General features: G+C 48.1%; 1 protein-coding gene across 7 annotated transcripts in view; it reads left to right on the plus strand.

The window, feature by feature from the left end:
• Nucleotides 1–18,385, plus strand: part of LOC115648123 (mitochondrial uncoupling protein 4-like) — a 53,047-nt gene extending 34,662 nt beyond the window's left edge. The window contains exons 1-5 of one of the 7 annotated variants that reach the window (XM_030555279.1): nt 3,544–10,209; nt 10,711–10,859; nt 11,719–11,808; nt 12,695–12,740; nt 17,654–18,385. In XM_030555279.1, coding sequence (XP_030411139.1) covers nt 3,570–10,209; nt 10,711–10,859; nt 11,719–11,808; nt 12,695–12,740; nt 17,654–17,733 — 7,005 coding nt within the window. In that variant the 5' untranslated portion in view covers nt 3,544–3,569 and the 3' untranslated portion in view covers nt 17,734–18,385. The other 6 variants (XM_030555282.1, XM_030555278.1, XM_030555280.1 and 3 more) reach the window with 6 other exon arrangements.

Genomic DNA, 18,385 nt, shown 5'->3' on the forward strand with positions numbered 1-18,385 from the left:
TTTCCCAAAGATAATAGCTAGAGGCTCAGATACCTCTTCTATTAACTCCTTGAGTATTCTAGGATGCATTTCATCAGGCCCTGGTGACTTGCAGGCATCTAACTTTTCTAAGTGATTTTTTACTTGCTCTTTTTTTATTTTCTCTTCTAAACCTACCCTCTTCCCGTAAGCATTCACTATACTAGACATTCCTTCAGACTTCTCAGTGAAGACCGAAACAAAGAAGTCATTAAGCATCTCTGCCATTTCCAAGTCTCCCGTTACTGTTTCCCCCTCCTCATTGAGCAGTGGGCCTACCCTGTCCTTAGTCCTCCTCTTGCTTCTAATGTATTGATAAAAAGTCTTCTTGTTTCCCTTTATTCCCATAGCTAGTTTGAGCTCATTTTGTGCCTTTGCCTTTCTAATCTTGCCTCTGCATTCCTGTGTTATTTGCCTATATTCATCCTTCGTGATCTGACCTAGTTTCCATTTTTTATATGATGCCTTTTTATTTTGTAGGTCACGCAAGATCTCAAGGGTAAGCCAAGGTGGTCTTTTGCCACATTTTCTATCTTTCCTAACCATTGGAATAACTTGCTTTTGGGCCCTTAATAGTGTCCCTTTGAAAAACTGCCAACTTTCCTCAGTTGTTTTTCCCCTCAGTCTTAATTCCCATGGGACCTTACCTATCAGCTCTCTGAGCTTACCAAAATCTGCCTTCCTGAAATCCATTGTCTCTATTTTGCTGTACTCCCTTCTACCCTTCCTTAGAATTGCAAACTCTATGATTTCATGATCACTTTCACCCAAGCTTCCTTCTACTTTCAAATTCTCAACAAGTTCCTCCCTATTTGTTAAAATCAAGTCTAGAACAGCTTCCCCCCAGTAGCTTTTTCAACTTTCTGAAACAAAAAGTTGTCTGCAATGCAGTCCAGGAACTTATTGGATAGTCTGTGCCCCGCGGTGTTATTTTCCCAGCATATATCTGGATAGTTGAAGTCCCCCATCACCACCATATCTTGGGCTTTGGATGATTTTGTTAGTTGTTTGAAAAAAGCCTTATCCACCTCTTCCACCTGATTAGGTGGCCTGTAGTAGACTCCCAGCACGACATCACCTGTGTTTTTTACCCCTTTTAGCCTAACCCAGAGACTCTCAACACTTCCATCTCCTATGTCCATCTCCACCTCAGTCCAAGTGTGTGCATTTTTAATATATAAGGCAACACCTCCTCCCTTTTTCCCCTGTCTATCCTTCCTGAGCAAACTATACCCATCCACACCAACATTCCAGTCGTGTGTATTATCCCACCAAGTTTCAGTAATGCCAATAATGTCATAGTTGTATTTATTTATTAGCACTTCCAGTTCTTCCTGCTTATTACCCATACTTCTTGCATTTGTATATAGGCATCTAAGATACTAGTTTGATCTTGCCTCCCAGCTTCGCCCTGACCCTCCTTCCTCTCTGCCATTATAGCCCGTGCTCCCTCCTGTTTCCAACCCATCTCCCAGGTCTTGTTCCCCACTTACCTGTGGGCTTTGCTCACCTGTCCCCGTCGAACCTAGTTTAAAGCCCTCCTTACTAGGTTAGCCAGTCTGTGCGCAAATAAGGCCTTTCCCCTCTTCGAAAGGTGAACGCCATCTGTTCCTAGCAGTCCTTCCTCGAATAGCAATAGAGTCAAGAGGATGCGAAGAGCAATAACTGTGTTAGGGACACTATCTGTAAGCCGGGGGTCAGGGCTGTGGGGAGGATGGGGTCAGGGGGTTTCCAGCTCAGAGGGACTGGGCTTGGAGCTGGGGATCAGGGCTGTGGGGAGGATGGCGTCAAGGGGGTTTCCAGCTCAGAGGGACTGGGCTCAGAGCTGGGGGTCAGGGCTATGAGGTGGATGGGGTGAGGGGGGTGCCTGGGGGCACTGGGGCAGCTCAGCTCTGCAGGCTGCTGTTCTCTCCAGCCATCCAGGCACAAGGAGAGCAGCAGCAGGGACCAGCTAAGGACCAAGGGGGCAGGAGCACAGGCACCTGAGGCCAACCTGTGGGGAGGCACTTGCTTACCTTGCCCAACGCATGAGCATCGGGGTTCTCTTTCTTCCTCCGCTCCACCAGACCACGGCTGAGGCTCTTTTCTTCTCCATGCCCCTCGCTGGGGCTGACGTGGAGGCTGAGCCAGGGGCCAGCCCCCGCTTTCCTCCAGAAGCCCTGGTGTCCCGCTACCCTCGCAGAGCTCCTGCCACGTGCCCTAAGCAGAGCTGCTGCAGCTCTGCCCAGCCGCCGGCGCCCCCCCCCCGGCAACGAGAAAAACGGCACAGGCTGGAGCCCCTGCTCCGGGAGGGAGAGGGATTCTGAGCCTCTGCCGGCAGCCCAGGGATTCCCCTGGGTCAGCGCGCCGGGGGCAGCCCGAACCTCTGGGCTGCCGCGGCGGCGCCCTGACCCGTGGGACCCCCTGGGCTGCCGGTGCCGCGGCGGCGCCCTGACCCGGGGGACCCCCTGGGCTGCCGGCTGCCGCGGCGGCGCCGCCCTGACCCGGGGGACCCCCTGGGCTGCCGGCTGCCGCGGCGGCGCCGCCCTGACCCGGGGGACCCCCTGGGCTGCCGCGGCGGCGCCGCCCTGACCCGGGGGACCCCCGGGGCTGCCGCTGCCGCGGCGGCGCCGCCCTGACCCGGGGGACCCCCTGGGCTGCCGCGCCGCGGCGGCCGCCCTGACCCGGGGGACCCCCTGGGCTGCCGGCTGCCGCGGCGGCGCCCTGACCCGGGGGACCCCCTGGGCTGCCGGCTGCCGCCCTGACCCGGGGGACCCCCTGGGCTGCCGGCTGCCGCGGCGGCGCCCTGACCCGGGGGACCCCCTGGGCTGCCGGCTGCCGCGGCGCCGCCCTGACCCGGGGGACCCCCTGGGCTGCCGGCTGCCGCGGCGGCCCCGCCCTGACCCGGGGGACCCCCTGGGCTGCCGCTGCCGCGGCGCCCCTGACCCGGGGGACCCCCTGGCTGCCGGCTGCCGCGGCGCCCGCCCTGACCCGGGGACCCCCTGGGCTGCCGGCTGCCGCGGCGGCGCCGCCCTGACCCGGGGGACCCCCTGGGCTGCCGGCTGCCGCGGCGGCGCCGCCCTGACCCGGGGGACCCCCCTGGGCTGCCGGCTGCCGCCCTGACCCGGGGGACCCCCTGGGCTCCCGGCTGCCGCGGCGGCGCCCTGACCCGGGGGACCCCTTGGGCTGCCGGCTGCCGCCCTGACCCGGGGGACCCCCTGGGCTGCCGGCTGCCGCGGCGGCGCCCTGACACCCCCTTCCTCCCCGCCCCCCGCTAACAGCAAGGGCCGCCAGCCTGTACTTACCCCCCTCCCAGGCAAAATGGACCGGACCAACGCGACCTCCCTCCTAACACAAACCTCGTTGGTTTAACTGACTTCCCTTCCAGTGAAGCGCGCGGACCACCCGGCGGGGGCGGGAAGGGTCACGTGAGCAAGAACAGCCTATAACCGTGCACCGTTCTAGGCATAGCCGGTCGGCTCCGTGAGGGGCAGTTGGGGGCGGTCACGTGACTCTACACCTGAGGAACCGCCGCTAGCTCCCGTCCCAGGGCAGCCGCGCCGCGCTGCGGGATGTGCTCCGTGCAGGACATCCCCAGCCCCGGCACCACCATCAGCCTGAGGGTCTCCTTTGTGGACGTTCACCCGGAGGTGCCGCTGGTGCGGCTGTGGGGCCTGCTGGGCGAGCGCCGGGAGGAGTATGTCCGGCTGTACCAGGACATCCAGGCTAAGGCCGGGCCGCGCCTGGTCAGCGCCCCGGGAGCCGTCTGGCCGGCGGCGGGGGCCGGGCTGTGCCCGGGGGACCTGTGCCTGGTGGAACTAGGGGACCGTTGGAACCGCTGCCGGGTCGTGAGCCGCCAAGGCCAGCACTGCCGAGTCTTCCTGCTGGACGAGGGTCACACGGTGGCGGCCGACGCCTACTACTTGGCCCGGGGCAGGGACGAATTCTTCCACCTGCCCTCCGAGGTGCTGGGCTGCCTGCTGGCCGACCTGGTGCCGCCGGGGGCCGGGGGGGCCGGGGCGGGCGGCGGGGAGCAGCCGGCCGCCAGCTGGTCGGCGGGTGCCCTGGAGTTCCTGAGATACCTGAACGCCAAGGAGGTGTCGGGGCTGGTCCGAGAGGCGCTGATGCCACAGCGCCTGGTCCTGCTCGAGCTGCCTTGGCTGCTGGCCCAGATGCACCACCTGGGCCTGGGCAAGCAGGTCACTCCCAGCTGCTTCCGAGCCCTGGCCAAGCGCTGCCTGGCAACGCCCCGCCAGCCCAAGCCGGAGCCCCCCGGCCCTACTTCGGCTCAGCAATATCCTGTTGCTATCACTCCCCAGCCGGGCCCGGCCGCCTTGGATTTCTTCTACCCACGGCTGCAAATGGGGGTGACTGAGCCGGTGCTGGTGACCCAGATCTCCGACCCCCACCGCGTCTATTGCCAGCTGCAGAGTCTTTCTCAGGAGATCCAGCGCCTCTCGGACTCCTTGCACCAGATCTACGAGATGGCGGCCAGGCGGGAGCAGGATCCGCTCCCCAAGCCGGGCTCCCCTTGCGCTGCACGCGGCATAGACGGGCGCTGGTACCGCGCGCTGTTGCTGGAGATCTTCCCCGAGGAGCAGGGTCGGCTGATGGCCCATGTGATCTGCGTGGACCACGGCAGGAAGGAATTCGTCACCAGGGCTAACCTCCGCCGCCTGCCCGTGGAGTGTTTCCGCATGCCAGTAGTGACCTACCCTTGCGCCCTGCAGGGCATCTCGGACGGGGGCTGCGGCTGGTCCCGCTCCCAGCTCAGCGGGCTCAAGGCGCTGCTGCTGGGCAAGGCGGTGAGCGCCCGCATCGAAGCCTACAATCCCTTCGAGCACCTCTACTACGTGAACCTGTACGGGGAGAACGGCCTCAACCTGAACTGCCTCTACGGGGTGCAGACCCGCTGTCTGGCCCACAGCCTGCTGCAGGGCAGCCAGGGAGCGCAGGAGCGGCCGGAAGAGGAGGATGCCGCCCCTCCTAAGGAGCCGGGGCCGCCACCGGACACACTCCCTGCAACTGCGGCTCCGAGGGACCCGGCTACTGCCCACCTGCCGGGCGTGCGGGTGAAGGGGGGAGTGTTCTTCCATGCGTGGGTGTCTTTCATCAGAGACCCGTCCGAGTTCTGGCTGCAGCTGAAGGAGAATGCCTACTATCTGGCCGTTATCACCAGTGTGCTAGGGCTCGGGGTGGAAGTGCACCTGGTGGATAGAGGCAACAGGGAGATCTTGAATTGGGATGAGGTGAAGGAACTGCTACCTCAGTTCAGGGAGCTGCCTGCTGTAGCTCTGAAGTGCTGTTTAGCAGATGTCTGTCCTCTGGGAGAGACATGGAGTAAAGAGGCTGTGGCTCACTTTAAAAGGACAGTGCAGAGCAAAGAGCTGGTGATCCGGGTGTTGGGTACGCAGGGTGACAAGCATGTGATTGAAGTTCTTGATCAGTCTCAAACAGGGGAGAAAAATATAAGCAAAATTTTGTCCCAAGGAGGCTATGCAAAATTCCAAGGGGCTGATATTCCAGAGACTCTTCAGAAGTTATCTGCTCAGTCTCTGAGGCAGGATCCCAAAGAACATGCTGGCGAGGGGGAGCTAGTGAGTTCAGCAGCAAGGAAGAGTGGAGTGCAAACCAAAACAGTAAGAGACAATATAGTGCTGAATCCCTCTATACCTTTGACAGTCGAAGACCAGCCTACTGCAGAAAGTTGCCATTTATCAAGTGACTCAGCTCCTGATGAAAACAAAATTAAGGGAAACCTAAATCTGCCCTCCTCTCTTATACAATACAACTTGGAAATAAAACCAGGATCTCCTTATGAAGGTCAGCTGGAAGTTGGTAGTACAGTTCAGGTGGTAATATCGTATGCTGAAAGTCCTGGCTACTTTTGGTGTCAGTTGAGTAGAAACAATCAAGAACTTAAGTCATTAATGGCTGAAATTCAGGATTATTGCAAGACGTCAGCACAGCCACATCATTGGGCAAGTCGAGTGTGTTTAGCTAAGTATTCAGAGGATGAGAAATGGTACAGAGCTTTGATTATTAGTGGAGAGTGTTCTACAGAACAGGTAGAAGTAATCTATGTTGACTATGGGAACAAGGAGCTGGTTTCTGTAGAGAATCTCCGCTCCATTAATGCAAACTTTCTGAAATTAAAGGCTCAGGCTTTCAGATGCAGCCTTTACAATTTAATCCAACCAAATGGTCAGGATCCTTTTGTTTGGGATGAAGAAGCAATCCTAGCTTTTCAAGAGTTTGTTGATCACAGAGCAGATCATTTGGAACTGAAGTGTACAATATTTGCTCTAGCTGCCATAAACAATAAAGAGCTGTTTAATGTTGTGGACTTAATTACGCCTTTTCAGAGTGTGTGCCATTTTTTAACAGAGAAAGGGTTGGCCAGACCTGTACCACCTCAAAAACCTCTGGCATCCTCCGTTCAGCTACACTCTTACTATTATTCTCCACATGACATCAAAATTGGAAGTGAAGAAGAGATTTATGTAACACATGTTGACAATCCATGGAAATTTTACTGCCAACTTGCCAGAAGTGCAAATGTCCTAGAACAGCTAACGGATAACATTGGTCGACTAGGAAAAGTACTGCACAGTTTAAAAATGTCACAAAACCCTGGAAACCTATATCTTGCAAGGTATACTGACAATCACTGGTACAGAGGAGCAGTTTTGAAAACCAAGCCTAATAAAGAAGTCTTCTTTGTAGATTTTGGGAATACACAGGTGGTAAAGAAAGAAGACTTGATTCCTATACCCAGTGATGCATATGATATCTTGCTTTTGCCAATGCAAGCCATAAAATGTTCACTATCTGATGTCTTTTATGTACCGAAAGAAGCTACCACATGGTTTGAAACCACTGTCTTGGATAAGCCTTTAAAGATGATAGTGGTAGCAAAAGAATCTGATGGAAAGCTGATAGTTGAACTATATGATGGCAATATTCAAATTAATGCAAAAATGAAAGAGGATTTAAGCTTACCAAGAAATAGAGAGTCTAACAAATATGTAGAAAATGAAACTCTACACTCTAAAAACATTAATGCCAATGAAGAGAGGAATGAAAACCTAAAGTCATCAGCAACATACATGAGAGAGTCTGAGACTAAAACTTGGAGATCTGAAATCCAAGTAGAAGAGTGCAATACCAAGACCAGTTTTGCATGTAAGGATGTAAAACACTTCCAACCTGCTGTAGAAAGAGAGTTGTCAACCAAGTTTCTAGGATCTGTGGAAAGATTTAACAGTAAAAACGTTTTTCCATCAGCAAGTACTTCCTTAGTAGGTAAAGAAGTAGGTGAAAATAAATCTTTACCCTTTGTAAAGAAAGAGATAAAATCTGATACTGTTAAACCTGATGCTGTTAAAACTAGAAATCAAGGAGAAAATAGTACACTTTTTCCACTTAAAAGCATATGTGACTTGCCTCCAAGGAACTTAGTGCCTGGTCTGAAAACTTCAGTATACATTTCTCATGTAAATAACCCTTCCGATTTTTATATTCAATTAGCAAGTGATGAGCCTCAACTTAACGATATTTCAGAAGGATTAAACAATAAAACAGCAACAGAGGGTCTCGGTCAACAACAGGTACAAGTAGGAGACTTAATTTGTGCCGTTTTTTCAGAAGACGGCTTGTGGTATCGAGCTGTAGTAAAAGAGAAACTATCTGATGAACAGATAAGTGTACAATATATAGATTATGGCAACACTTTCGTAGTTAATATTTGTGAAACAAGTAGACTGCTTGAAAAATATTCATCAGTTCCAATGATGAGTATTCATTCCTCATTGGCTGGAGTTCAGTGTAAACAGTTTACAAATTGGACACAGGAAGCAGTGAGTTCTTTTTCAGAAAGAACAAGTGAAGTTCAACTAAACTGTGAATTTGTAGAGAAACTCAAAGACAGATGGGAAATTGTTCTCTATGACGAGAAAGGTATGATAGCAGTGGATTTGATTAATGAAACCTTTGGAATGAGAGAAGAATCTCAGTCAACAGATGCACTTGACAGAAGAGAGAGTGGTGCTGATGTGTCAAATCAGTGTGAACCTCTGCCTTTTGATGAGAACAATAAAGCTTCTAGTATAACTGACACTAAATCATTCTTCTGGAAGACTCCAGAGATAGCTCAGACTGTAGAAACCTATGTTACTGTTGTAAAGGGCCCAGAATACTTTTGGTGTCAGATGGCTGACCCAGAAATTATAAACTACTTAGAAAAAAAACTACAGGAAACTGGAGAACTTGAAATAAGCAGTGTGGATGAGTTCAGATCTAGTATTAGAAGTGGTGATATTTGCATAGCAAAGTATAGTGAAGATGGAAAATTTTACAGAGCAAAAGTTAGCAGCATAAAAGATAACAACCTAACTGTCAGACATGTGGATTATGGATCTGAGGAACTTGTTGGCAGAGAGATGATTAGACAAATTCCTGATCAGTTGCTTACAATACCTATGCAAGCTTTTCCATGCTCCCTATCTGGATTTAATTCCCCAGAGGGTTCATGGAGTAATGAAGCAGAAGACAAGTTCTATGACATGACTGCAGACTATTTACTAGCGGTCACAGTAATGGAAATACAAAAGGATAACTCTTCTGAAATTCCCTTATCTGTTGTTAAAGTGGTATGTAACGAAAAAAACATCAACGAGGAGATGAAATGTTTTTGGAAGTATAACACTGACATGACTTTGGCAAACATTCAGAACGATTTCAGTGAAAAGAATGAGGGTCCAGGGACAGATAGTACAGATGCTGTTTGCCTTGAAAAAGCTGTGGCTTCTACTGGAGATGCCAAGCAGGAAAATAGTGCTCTGCAGGATGCTTTACTTTGTGCAGAACCATTCTACCTGACAGACAAGAGATGTCAAAATACTGCAGAAATTGAAGAAAAAGTGATTCTCAAAACTGCTAATGAGCATCAGACCAATTTTGAAATACTTAATGAAGCAGAGACTCCTTTGTTTTGCTCTCAGTCTCTTTTTTCAATAAAGATATATGTAGAACCAAAAACATCTGAACCAAAGCTTCTTGCCAATAGTGAAACAAAGGACTTAAATCTTGAGCCATTTGAAGCACAGTTCTTGGAGGAGGATGAACTCAAAGCAGAGATGTTAGAATTATCACTTGAAGTACAGTCTTTCTTGGGTGAAGAAAGAATGGAGCTGTTGGAATTTCCATCAGCTGAGGTGCAGCTTTCCCTGGATGAGAATGTGAAGCTGTTGGAAATGAAGCGGTTACAAATGCATTCTTTACCTGATGAACTAAAAAAGCTCTTGCTGGAACTAAAGTCACTCAAAGGGCACCCTTTCTTGGGTGACAAAACAAAAAAAGAGGTACTGGAACCGGAGTCACTAGAAGTGCAGACTTCCTTGACTGATGAAACAAAGGAAAAATTGTCAGAATTGGAATCACTCCAAGTACAGCTTTTGGATGATGAAAAGGGGGAGCTGATGAACCTGAAATCACTTGAAGTATCACCTTCATTTAGTAATAGAGAGAATTGGTTGGAAATGGAGTCATTGCTTGAAATACAGCCTGTATGCGGTGATGAAAGACGGAAACTGTTTGAACTGATACCATGTGAGGTACAGATTTCCTTGGGAGAAGAAACGAAGGAGAAAGTGGATTGGGACTTGGACTTGCTTGAAGTTCATCAAGTGAAAGCTGCACCAACTGAGTTGGAAGTGGAGTCTTCCCTAGTAAAAACTTTACTTAGTAACGGAGCCAGGAAGGAGCTGGAACCAGAGATGCACAAAGTCCAGTCTTTGCTTGGTGCGGAAAGAAAAGAGGTATTGGAACTGGTGCCATCGGAAGTGCAGGCTTCTCTTGGTGATGAAACAAGGAAGGACCCGTTAGAGTTGGAACCATCTATTTTAGAGCTTTCTGTAGATAGTGCGGATCAGTTTTCATTCTGGAAAACCGACTTAAAAAAGAAAGTGTCTACTTGCCCTGTCGAGCTGTGTGGTGTAGGAAAAGCCGATAGCAGAGGTGAAAAATGTAAGAAATGGCTAACTTTGCAGGAAAAGAGTTGTGCAGAACAGATGAAAACAGACTTGCATGAAGTGTTCAGAGAGTATAAAACTTCTCTTGTGATTGGGGAGTCCCTGAGGTATAAACCATCAGATGAAGAAGAAATTGAAATAAGAGAAAAGCAGGATGCAACTTTAGCTGGTCATGGTACAGGTATGTACCTTTAATTATTTTAAAGAGCTATAGACTCAAACTGTACAGCACAGTAACATTTTGTTTAAAAAAATCAGTTGCACATGCAAAATTTAGCTTAATTGTCTATAAAATATTTGAATTGGGGTGTGTTTTGGAAAAGAAATTAATTGTAATGTTAAGTCTATATTTTAAGATTAGATGGGGAGAAGGGATTAGGAAATGAGGACTGTGAGGTAAGGTGCATAAAAAGTGCTATAGTTGCTAAAGAATTAATATATGAACAGAGTGTTGTGGTCCAAGAGACACACTTGATTTAGATTTGTTCCACCCTTAAAACCTCTTAAATTCCTGGGTTTTAGTAATGAGTTAGCACTGCAAATGTCTCCTGTAAAATTTGTCCATTACTAACTCTGACAAATAGGAGTAGTTTCTTACCTACAAACAGAGACAGAAAAAGCAGCAGGCAGACAGGCAGCTAAATACATTGACAGTGTTTAATCAAGTCTAAAACTATTACAGCAAATTTTGGTGACATTTCAAATCTTGTAGAGCAAAGTGAGCATGCCTGTAATCTAGAGGGATTTGCTGTTGGCTCCAAATATGTGGTGTGGTCATGTCTGAAGTGGTATGAGGCTCGGATTTCGAAGATATCTGATGAAGGCACCAAGGTAAGTAGGACTTCAAAGCTCTCTCCATGTGTAAAAAAGATTCCATGTATATTAGAAATGCTTTGGTTGCTCCACGTGCATCCCATGTTCTCCAGACTCAGATTACTAGAGGGGTTCCAGTTACAGAAATTAAAACAGCTACAGTAGAACCTCAGAGTTATGAACACCAATGTTAGGAACTGATCAGTCAGCCAGACACCTCTTTTGGCACTGGAAATACACAATCAGGCTGCAGCAGAGACCAAAACAAAAAAAAATAGCAAATACAGTGCTGTACTGGGTTAAACACAAACTACTAAAAAATAAAGGGAAAGCAGCATTTTTCCTCTGCATAGAAAAGCTTCAAAGCAGTGTTAAGTCAATGTTCAGTTGTAAACTTTTGAAAGAACCATAACATGTTTTTCAGAGTTACAAACACAAACGACCTCCATTCTCAGCGTAACTGAGGTTTTACTGTAGTTAGCATTGCTTGCTGCTTCTGGATTTCTAGAATACATAGTTGCAGTTGCCTCTTGTATTGGGAGATTGACTTAATGGAAATTCACTTGGTAAGTGGATGCCAGGAGGTGCCAGTGTAAAGGTTTTCAAGAACTTTCTATTAAATCTTTGTTTCCTAGTTTGATTTTTGAATGGTTTTGAAGAGTAGCTGCAGATATCTGATTATACTCTTTAGACGAATAAATTTCTAAACCAGAAACCGAACACTATATACTCTTTTCTCCCTTTCATTTTACAGGAATTATCTACTTAGTGTTTTACATGATATGCCAGTTGTGGACTTTTTCCCATTAATGTGTTCTGTGTATTCTGTATAACGGGTAATGCCTGCTAGACTAAGGTTAATGTCTTATCGATACAGGATTTGAATCTCTCTGCTGGCCATGAGGAGATAGTGAATCCTGAGAATGTTTGGAATGGCATTCCTGAAGTGACTAAGAGTCCATATGAGGTACGGTGTTATAGCTCTTGGTAAATATTTGGGGAAACCTAGTGGAGATAAAATATCGAGTGTCTGGAATTGAGAGTTGTAATCTTTGTGTTACCATGAGGGATGACACCCACACCAATCCAACCTTTATCTGGAAAATCTGAATGTTAAAGTTCATCAAACTGCCTGATACACTGTAGCATCTACGTGACCTCTGTGGCCCTCCTTTTTTAAAACCTGAAGAGTGGAGTGTAACTGGCTAGCCCTCAACTAGTTATTTTGATTAGGAACATTGTTTTGGGTTGTGTGAAATCCAGTTCCAGAAAACAGGTAATACTGAAAGTGAATAAACACAGTCTTAGGTAGAAGAAATATCAGCAAGTGCAGAAACTGCTTATTGCTGTCAGACTTGGCCATTTTGAATAATGCTATTGGTGCATCAGTTCTGACAATATCGTGCTAAGAAAGAACTTAAAGAAACATTGCACAAGGAACAATGTGAAATATTTCATAACTATTTAGTAATAGAAATGATCTTAAAGAGGTCTTGCATATGTATTTTGCTTTGAGGACAGTGCTGTTATGGCATTACGTCCAGGAACCTAATCTTGAATTATGCCAGAGTCATTTGTCACAGATGCTGATTATTATGAAGAAGGTGGTGGAATCAATTTTCTTCTTCTTCATTCCTGCAATAGAAGCCTGGCTTGAAGAAATAAGATGGACACAAAGCCAATTCTAGTGGGTTGAGATAGGAAAATAATTTTCATACCTCAGCATGAGTGAATACCTGAATGTTAATGTAAAAATGAGTCTACTTTTAAATCAGATGCAGATACAAGAAGTCTTTCAGCAGTTGTGCTTTTGTCCCTTTCAACAGAACCTGTGTTTTTTGTTTTTGTTTTAGGCAGATAGCTTGCACTCCTTATCAGCGGAGGGCTCAGAGTTGAAAGGTAGAACTTCAATTTTACTTTCTAAACTCCTGCCATATGAAGAGTTCATTGTTAGTTGGATGTTAAGTATCTGTCTTTTGCTTCAAAAGGCTAAAAGCATGATATTCTAGTATATTATAAACAGAATAATTTCCAGCTGTGAAGTGCAATTGGACTAACCAGTAACAATAGAATAATTTTTTGGGTTCTTCACTAGCAGGTACAGCACAGGCAGTAACAGTGCAAGACTCCCCATATTGCCTTGTCTGGAAGGACTATCCCTGAGGGAAAATAATAGTTCTGTTTTCATGCCTGGTCAAATCCTTGGCCTTTCTGCTGAGTTGTACCAATTGTGGCTCATCTCTTCAGTACTTTTCCACTTGGAGAACTGAACTGTGATCACCAAGTCAGGTCTTGTAGGCCCTCAAATCTTTGTAAAGTGGTAGTGACTGTCACATGAAAGTCTTTGTATCCATTACTGATCACCTGAGGCATGTGGTCTCTTTGTAGCTCTTCTCTTATTTTTGTTTGTTCTTACAAAAAAAAGTACAAGAAAACTTATGTTCTGTTCTTTTCTCTGAGATGATGGGGTTTAACTTGCCAACCTGTAGACCAGGCCTGCACACCATGTGGCCCGCAGAGGCTCACTGTGCGGCGGCGGCGGGATTCAAAAGGCTCTGAGCTGCCCACAGCGGCAGGGAGCCCAGAGCTCTTTAAATCCCAGTGGCCGGGATTTAAAAGGCTCTGGGCTGCCCGCACCGGTGGGGAGCCCAGAGCCATATAACTCTCAGCTGCGGCCAGGATTCATAGGGCTCTGGGCTGCCTGCAGCGGCAGGGAGCCCAGAGCTCTTTAAATCTCAGCCGCGACAGAAATTCAAAAGGCTCTGAGCTGCCCGCAGCGGCGGGGAGCCCAGAGCCATTCAAATCTCAGCCGCGGCCGGGATTCATAGGGCTCTGGGCTGCCCGGAGCGGCAGGGAGCCCAGAGCCATTTAAATCTCAGCAGCGGCTGGAATTCAAAAGGCTCTGAGCTGCAGGCAGCCGCGAGCCCAGAGCTCTTTAAATCTCAGCCGCAGCTGGGATTCAAAGGGCTCTGGGCTGCCCCCAGCCGCAGAGAGCCCAGAGCCCTTTATATCTCAGCCCCAGGGCCGGCTTTAGGCCGATTCAACCAATTCCCCTGAATCAGCCCGCCCCTAAGAGGGCCACATGCCCAAACCGCAGTACGGTGTACCAGCAAAAGCCAATGCACTGTAGTGGGGTGGCCCAGCTTCCGCAGGGGGCAATTTAAAAGGCCTGTGGCTCCCCTGCCCTTTAAATTGCCACCAGAGCACCACTGCTGGAACCCTGGGGTAGGGCTGTGGGGCTCTGGGGGCTATTTAAGAAGTCCAGGGTTCCTGTTGCTTTTACTGCCCCTGCCCTTTAAATAGCCCCTGGAGCCCCACCACTTCTCCAGGGCTCCTGCAGCTATTTACAGGGCTCGGGCAGTGGAAGCAGGGGAGCCCCAGGCCCTTTAAATAGCTCCTGAGCCACGGGCTGCTACTTCTATCCTGGTGGGGGAGGCATGAGGAGGCGGCACTCACCATACAGGATGGGCTGTACCCCCTGTCCCTGCACCAGTTGCCCACAGCCAACCCCTGCTGCACCTCCTGCCCTGCCTGCACCAGTTCCTGTGTGCAGCCAGCCCTGCACCCGCTGCCCACAGCCAGCCCATCTCCAGCCAGCCCCTCACCCCCTGCCTTGCCTTCAGCCCTGCACCAACCCCTGTCTCCAGCCAGCCCTGCACCCCCTTCCCTATCTCCAGCCAACCCTTGCCGCACCCCCCTGCCTGAAGCCAGCCAGTCCTGCACTCCTTTGTCTCCAGCCTGCCAACCCATGCCGCACGCCCCCTGTGGCCCTGCTTGAAGCCAGCCAGCCCATCCCACACCCCTTGCCCAGCCTGCAGCCAGACCCCAGCTCCAGCCACCTCCCCCCCACCTCCAGCCAGCCCCATGTCCACTGGTGCCCTGTAGTTCCCAGGGAAGTAACCCTGCACACTTGCTTCAATGAGGTGGGCAGGGAGCAGCTGGGACCCACATGTGCACTCTAGCACACCCTCAGGGAGTGGCGGAGCTCTCTCTTAGTTCAGACACATCTTTTTAAAGAAGAACGTTAGGTAGAATTAACATACATCTGTACTTTCCTGGACATGTCAGGCTTTTTGGATCTTAAATCGCCATCCAGGAGGAAAATACGGACATATGGTAACCCTATTGTTACAAAAAATACATACTATGGCAGAACTTTTTATAGGGAACCGGTTGCTAAGAAATGAAAGGCTTTTTTTTTTTTTTTTTTACATTTTTTTTTTCTTTAAGTCATCCCGGCCGGGGACCCACTGAAAATGTTCAAATTGGGCCACGCACTTCCTAAAGCCGGCCCTGCCAGCTGCGGACGGGATTCAAAGGACTCTGAGCTGCCTGCAGAGATTCTCGGCCATGGCTAAGATTAAAGGGCTCAGGGCTTCCCACCGCCACGGGCAGCCCAGAGCCCTTTGAATCCCGGCGGCGGCTCCAGCTGATGTGCTGGGGCTGGGATTTAAAGGGCTCGGGCTCCCCTCAGCAGCAGGAGCTCTGGGCCCTTTAAATCCCTGCCCCAGCCCCACAAAGCTCCAGGTTCCCGCAGCTGCCGGAGCCCTGGGCCCTTTAATTTGACCCTGAGGGCTCCCAGCCAGCTCTTCAACTGGGAGCCCCTAGCTGATTTAAAATCAAGTATCACCTCCCCACCCCCAACCTTCCTTTTTGGCCCACAGCTGTTTTGGTGGGGCGGCACTGGGAAAGGAGGGTTTGTTTCTGCAGGGCTGGGCGGTGCTGTGGAGGAATGTTTCTGCTGGGCCGGTGGGGGGGAGTGTTTCCTCGGGGCTGGGGGGTTTCGGCTCTCACTGTTTTCTTTGGAATAATGTGGCCCTCACCACTTTACGAGTTGGGCAGGCCTGCTGTAGACTGATACTAGAAATAAAAAGCTTAGCTGGTGATACTTTCTTCCTGCCGTTTTACAGTGCCTGAAAAAGCTATTAGATAATATGCTTTTCGCATTTGAGTCAAAAGTGTGTAATAGACCTTCCTACAACTAGCACTGGTTTACTTAAGTTTGTCTGGTTTATTGCCAGGATTCTTTTTTTCAGTACTGTAATGTACACATAGAGGATGGCAACCTACTACAGCTATCAGGCACTCCATTAGTTCAAGTGACAGAGATCTGTGGTGGACTGAAAGGTTCCAACACTGCTTATTGACACCTAGATGTGTCACATGCCATGTGAAGGCATTTCTACTTTTTTTTTTTTAGTTTGTTTTCTGAAAACCCAAGAAATTACACACACACCTACATCGAAAAAATTGAGGCTGCACTGTCAAGCCCCCAAGAGTGAGGAAATGCCATGATTAAGGTGCAACCTTAATTTGGCCCCCTTGTGCATATGCATTCTGACGGTCTTTAATTACATGATCACAGATTATTTTTTCTATGGGTCCTTTGCCTCATTCAGTGTACAGGATGGTCTTGCTCTGGGGATAAATTAGGATTGTGTGGTAAAGGAGACTGTGTTGTCTGTAAGGTCCTGCATTATTTGTTGCAGAAGTTGAAAGGTGTATAGTGAATGAAGCAGTGCATTGCAGGAAGAGAAAGTGAGTTTGGTGATCGAGGGAAGTGAATGCTACCCTGAAGAACCAGATTCTATCTTTGCCTGTGCCGTAGAGTTCCTATGTGATGCTGGGGTTACACTGGGATGCTCTTAAACCAAACTTTCCACAGGCAGTCACTAATTGTGGTCCTCATTTTCTGGGAGCCCAAATTGAGGCCGTGGTTTCTCATGTGTTGATTTCAGTAGGAGATGTGAATGCTCAATAGGAGCTGTGCTTTCGACTTGTAGAGTGCTATATAATGCTAAGTATTCTGAAAAATCAGATCCTAGGTGGCCGAGGGCACCCAAAACTAGCTGATACCTTTGACCTTACTCTCTGTCTCAACTTTCCATGTGTAAAATGGGGATATTACCAACTCCCCGAGAGTGCCATAGAGTAATTAATAATCCTGTCTTCAGAGCAGGGTATGAATAGTGTGCATTATATAAGAATAAAATATTGAATATCTGATCCTTGAGCACCATCCATCCTGTGCATAGAATGAAGCAAAGGTCCTGTTATCATGTAATTAGACCGTCGGAATGCATATGCACAAGGAGTGCACAGGTAACCATCATGCTGGCATTTCCTGACTCTGGAGTGCTTGACTTTGTAAGTGTAATGTTCTATTAATAGTTTTTCTGTGTTTACAAAAAAATTGTGCGTGTGCATATGAGAGAGCAAACAAGCTCTAATCAGGATATCTTCAAGTCAAATGTGTATAAGTCTGCAAATGGTGGCTGATTCTCTTCCACTCAGTCCTGTTAATGACTGTTTTAACTTTAAAAAACCTTCAGATACAAACTGATCTATCCGCAGAATGTCACAGTATCTGAATGTCTGCTACAAACTGTACATGTTACCAGAATCAACGTTTTATCAATAAAACACTATCTTAAACTACATTTTAAAATATCTACTATGACTATCTGCAGGTGAAACAGGTTAGCTCTTAAACTGAACAATACAACACAAGTGGAGACTGTCTTGTAAACGTTGCATGCTTGCGTCCAGGTGCATCACTTCACCTTTGACTAAAGTTCCAGCTGCCGTAATTAATTCATTGTACACAAGAGTCTTTCAATCGTGTAATCGTTGGGGTAAACTTAGTACAGGACCATGAAGTAGACAAAGTTGGTCTGAAATTGTACTACAGTCTTTCAGACTACCAAAAAACATACAGCTCACACTCTTTAGTGACTGTTACTGTGTAAGTATATTTTTGGATCTTCATGGTCCTATTCTTACCTCTGTCTTTCTTTTTCCTCTTTTCCTAGAAAAAAGGGCTAGTTGCAGCTCAGATGTAATGGTTGATCCATATACGTTGTCCAGCAGTCCTGAAAATGCCACCGAGTAAGGCTTCTAGTTCACTCACGTATTGGAGAAGCAAAGTCTTATGAACATGACTTTCCTGAGATTACGGAGTTATACATTGTAGAAGTATTTTGAGCATGGTTTTCAAGCAGCTGAGCAAATAATGTCTAACTTGTATGCCATATTTCTATAATAGCACTTCACACTTATGTAAGACAACATAATGCCTACATGCAATCTGTAGATGTTTTGATAGTGCTGGCATCTAGCTTCTTAAAATTGTGCTGCCTTCATTTAAGTGAGAATTTGGGCAGCCCTTGACCAGTGGAGTTTCTGCTATTGAATGTTTTAGTCTGTTGCGCCAATAGTTGTAATAACTAGATTGTTAAACTTTTTGCATATGTAGATTGCTTACGCTCTTTATTTCTGTTGGAACTATACTTGATTTAAGTTTTTGGGTTTGCTTAAATGAAGCTTACTCAGATGTATACAAACGGCTGTACATTGTGCAACACTGCTTTCTGATGAACACTGAGATTTCTTTGTTAGAAAAGCTCTCCTAAAAAAAAATTAGAGGATATTTTGCACCAGTTACTTTGAATGTTTTGTCCTCCTTTATGGTAAATATTTACTTCAGTTTGAACTCTGCATTTATACTACTATGCTAACTATGGAACAAGCTGGAATAAAGCTGA

This window comes from Gopherus evgoodei, chromosome 3 (genome assembly GCF_007399415.2).
Source record: "Gopherus evgoodei ecotype Sinaloan lineage chromosome 3, rGopEvg1_v1.p, whole genome shotgun sequence".
NCBI lineage: Eukaryota > Metazoa > Chordata > Testudines > Testudinidae > Gopherus > Gopherus evgoodei.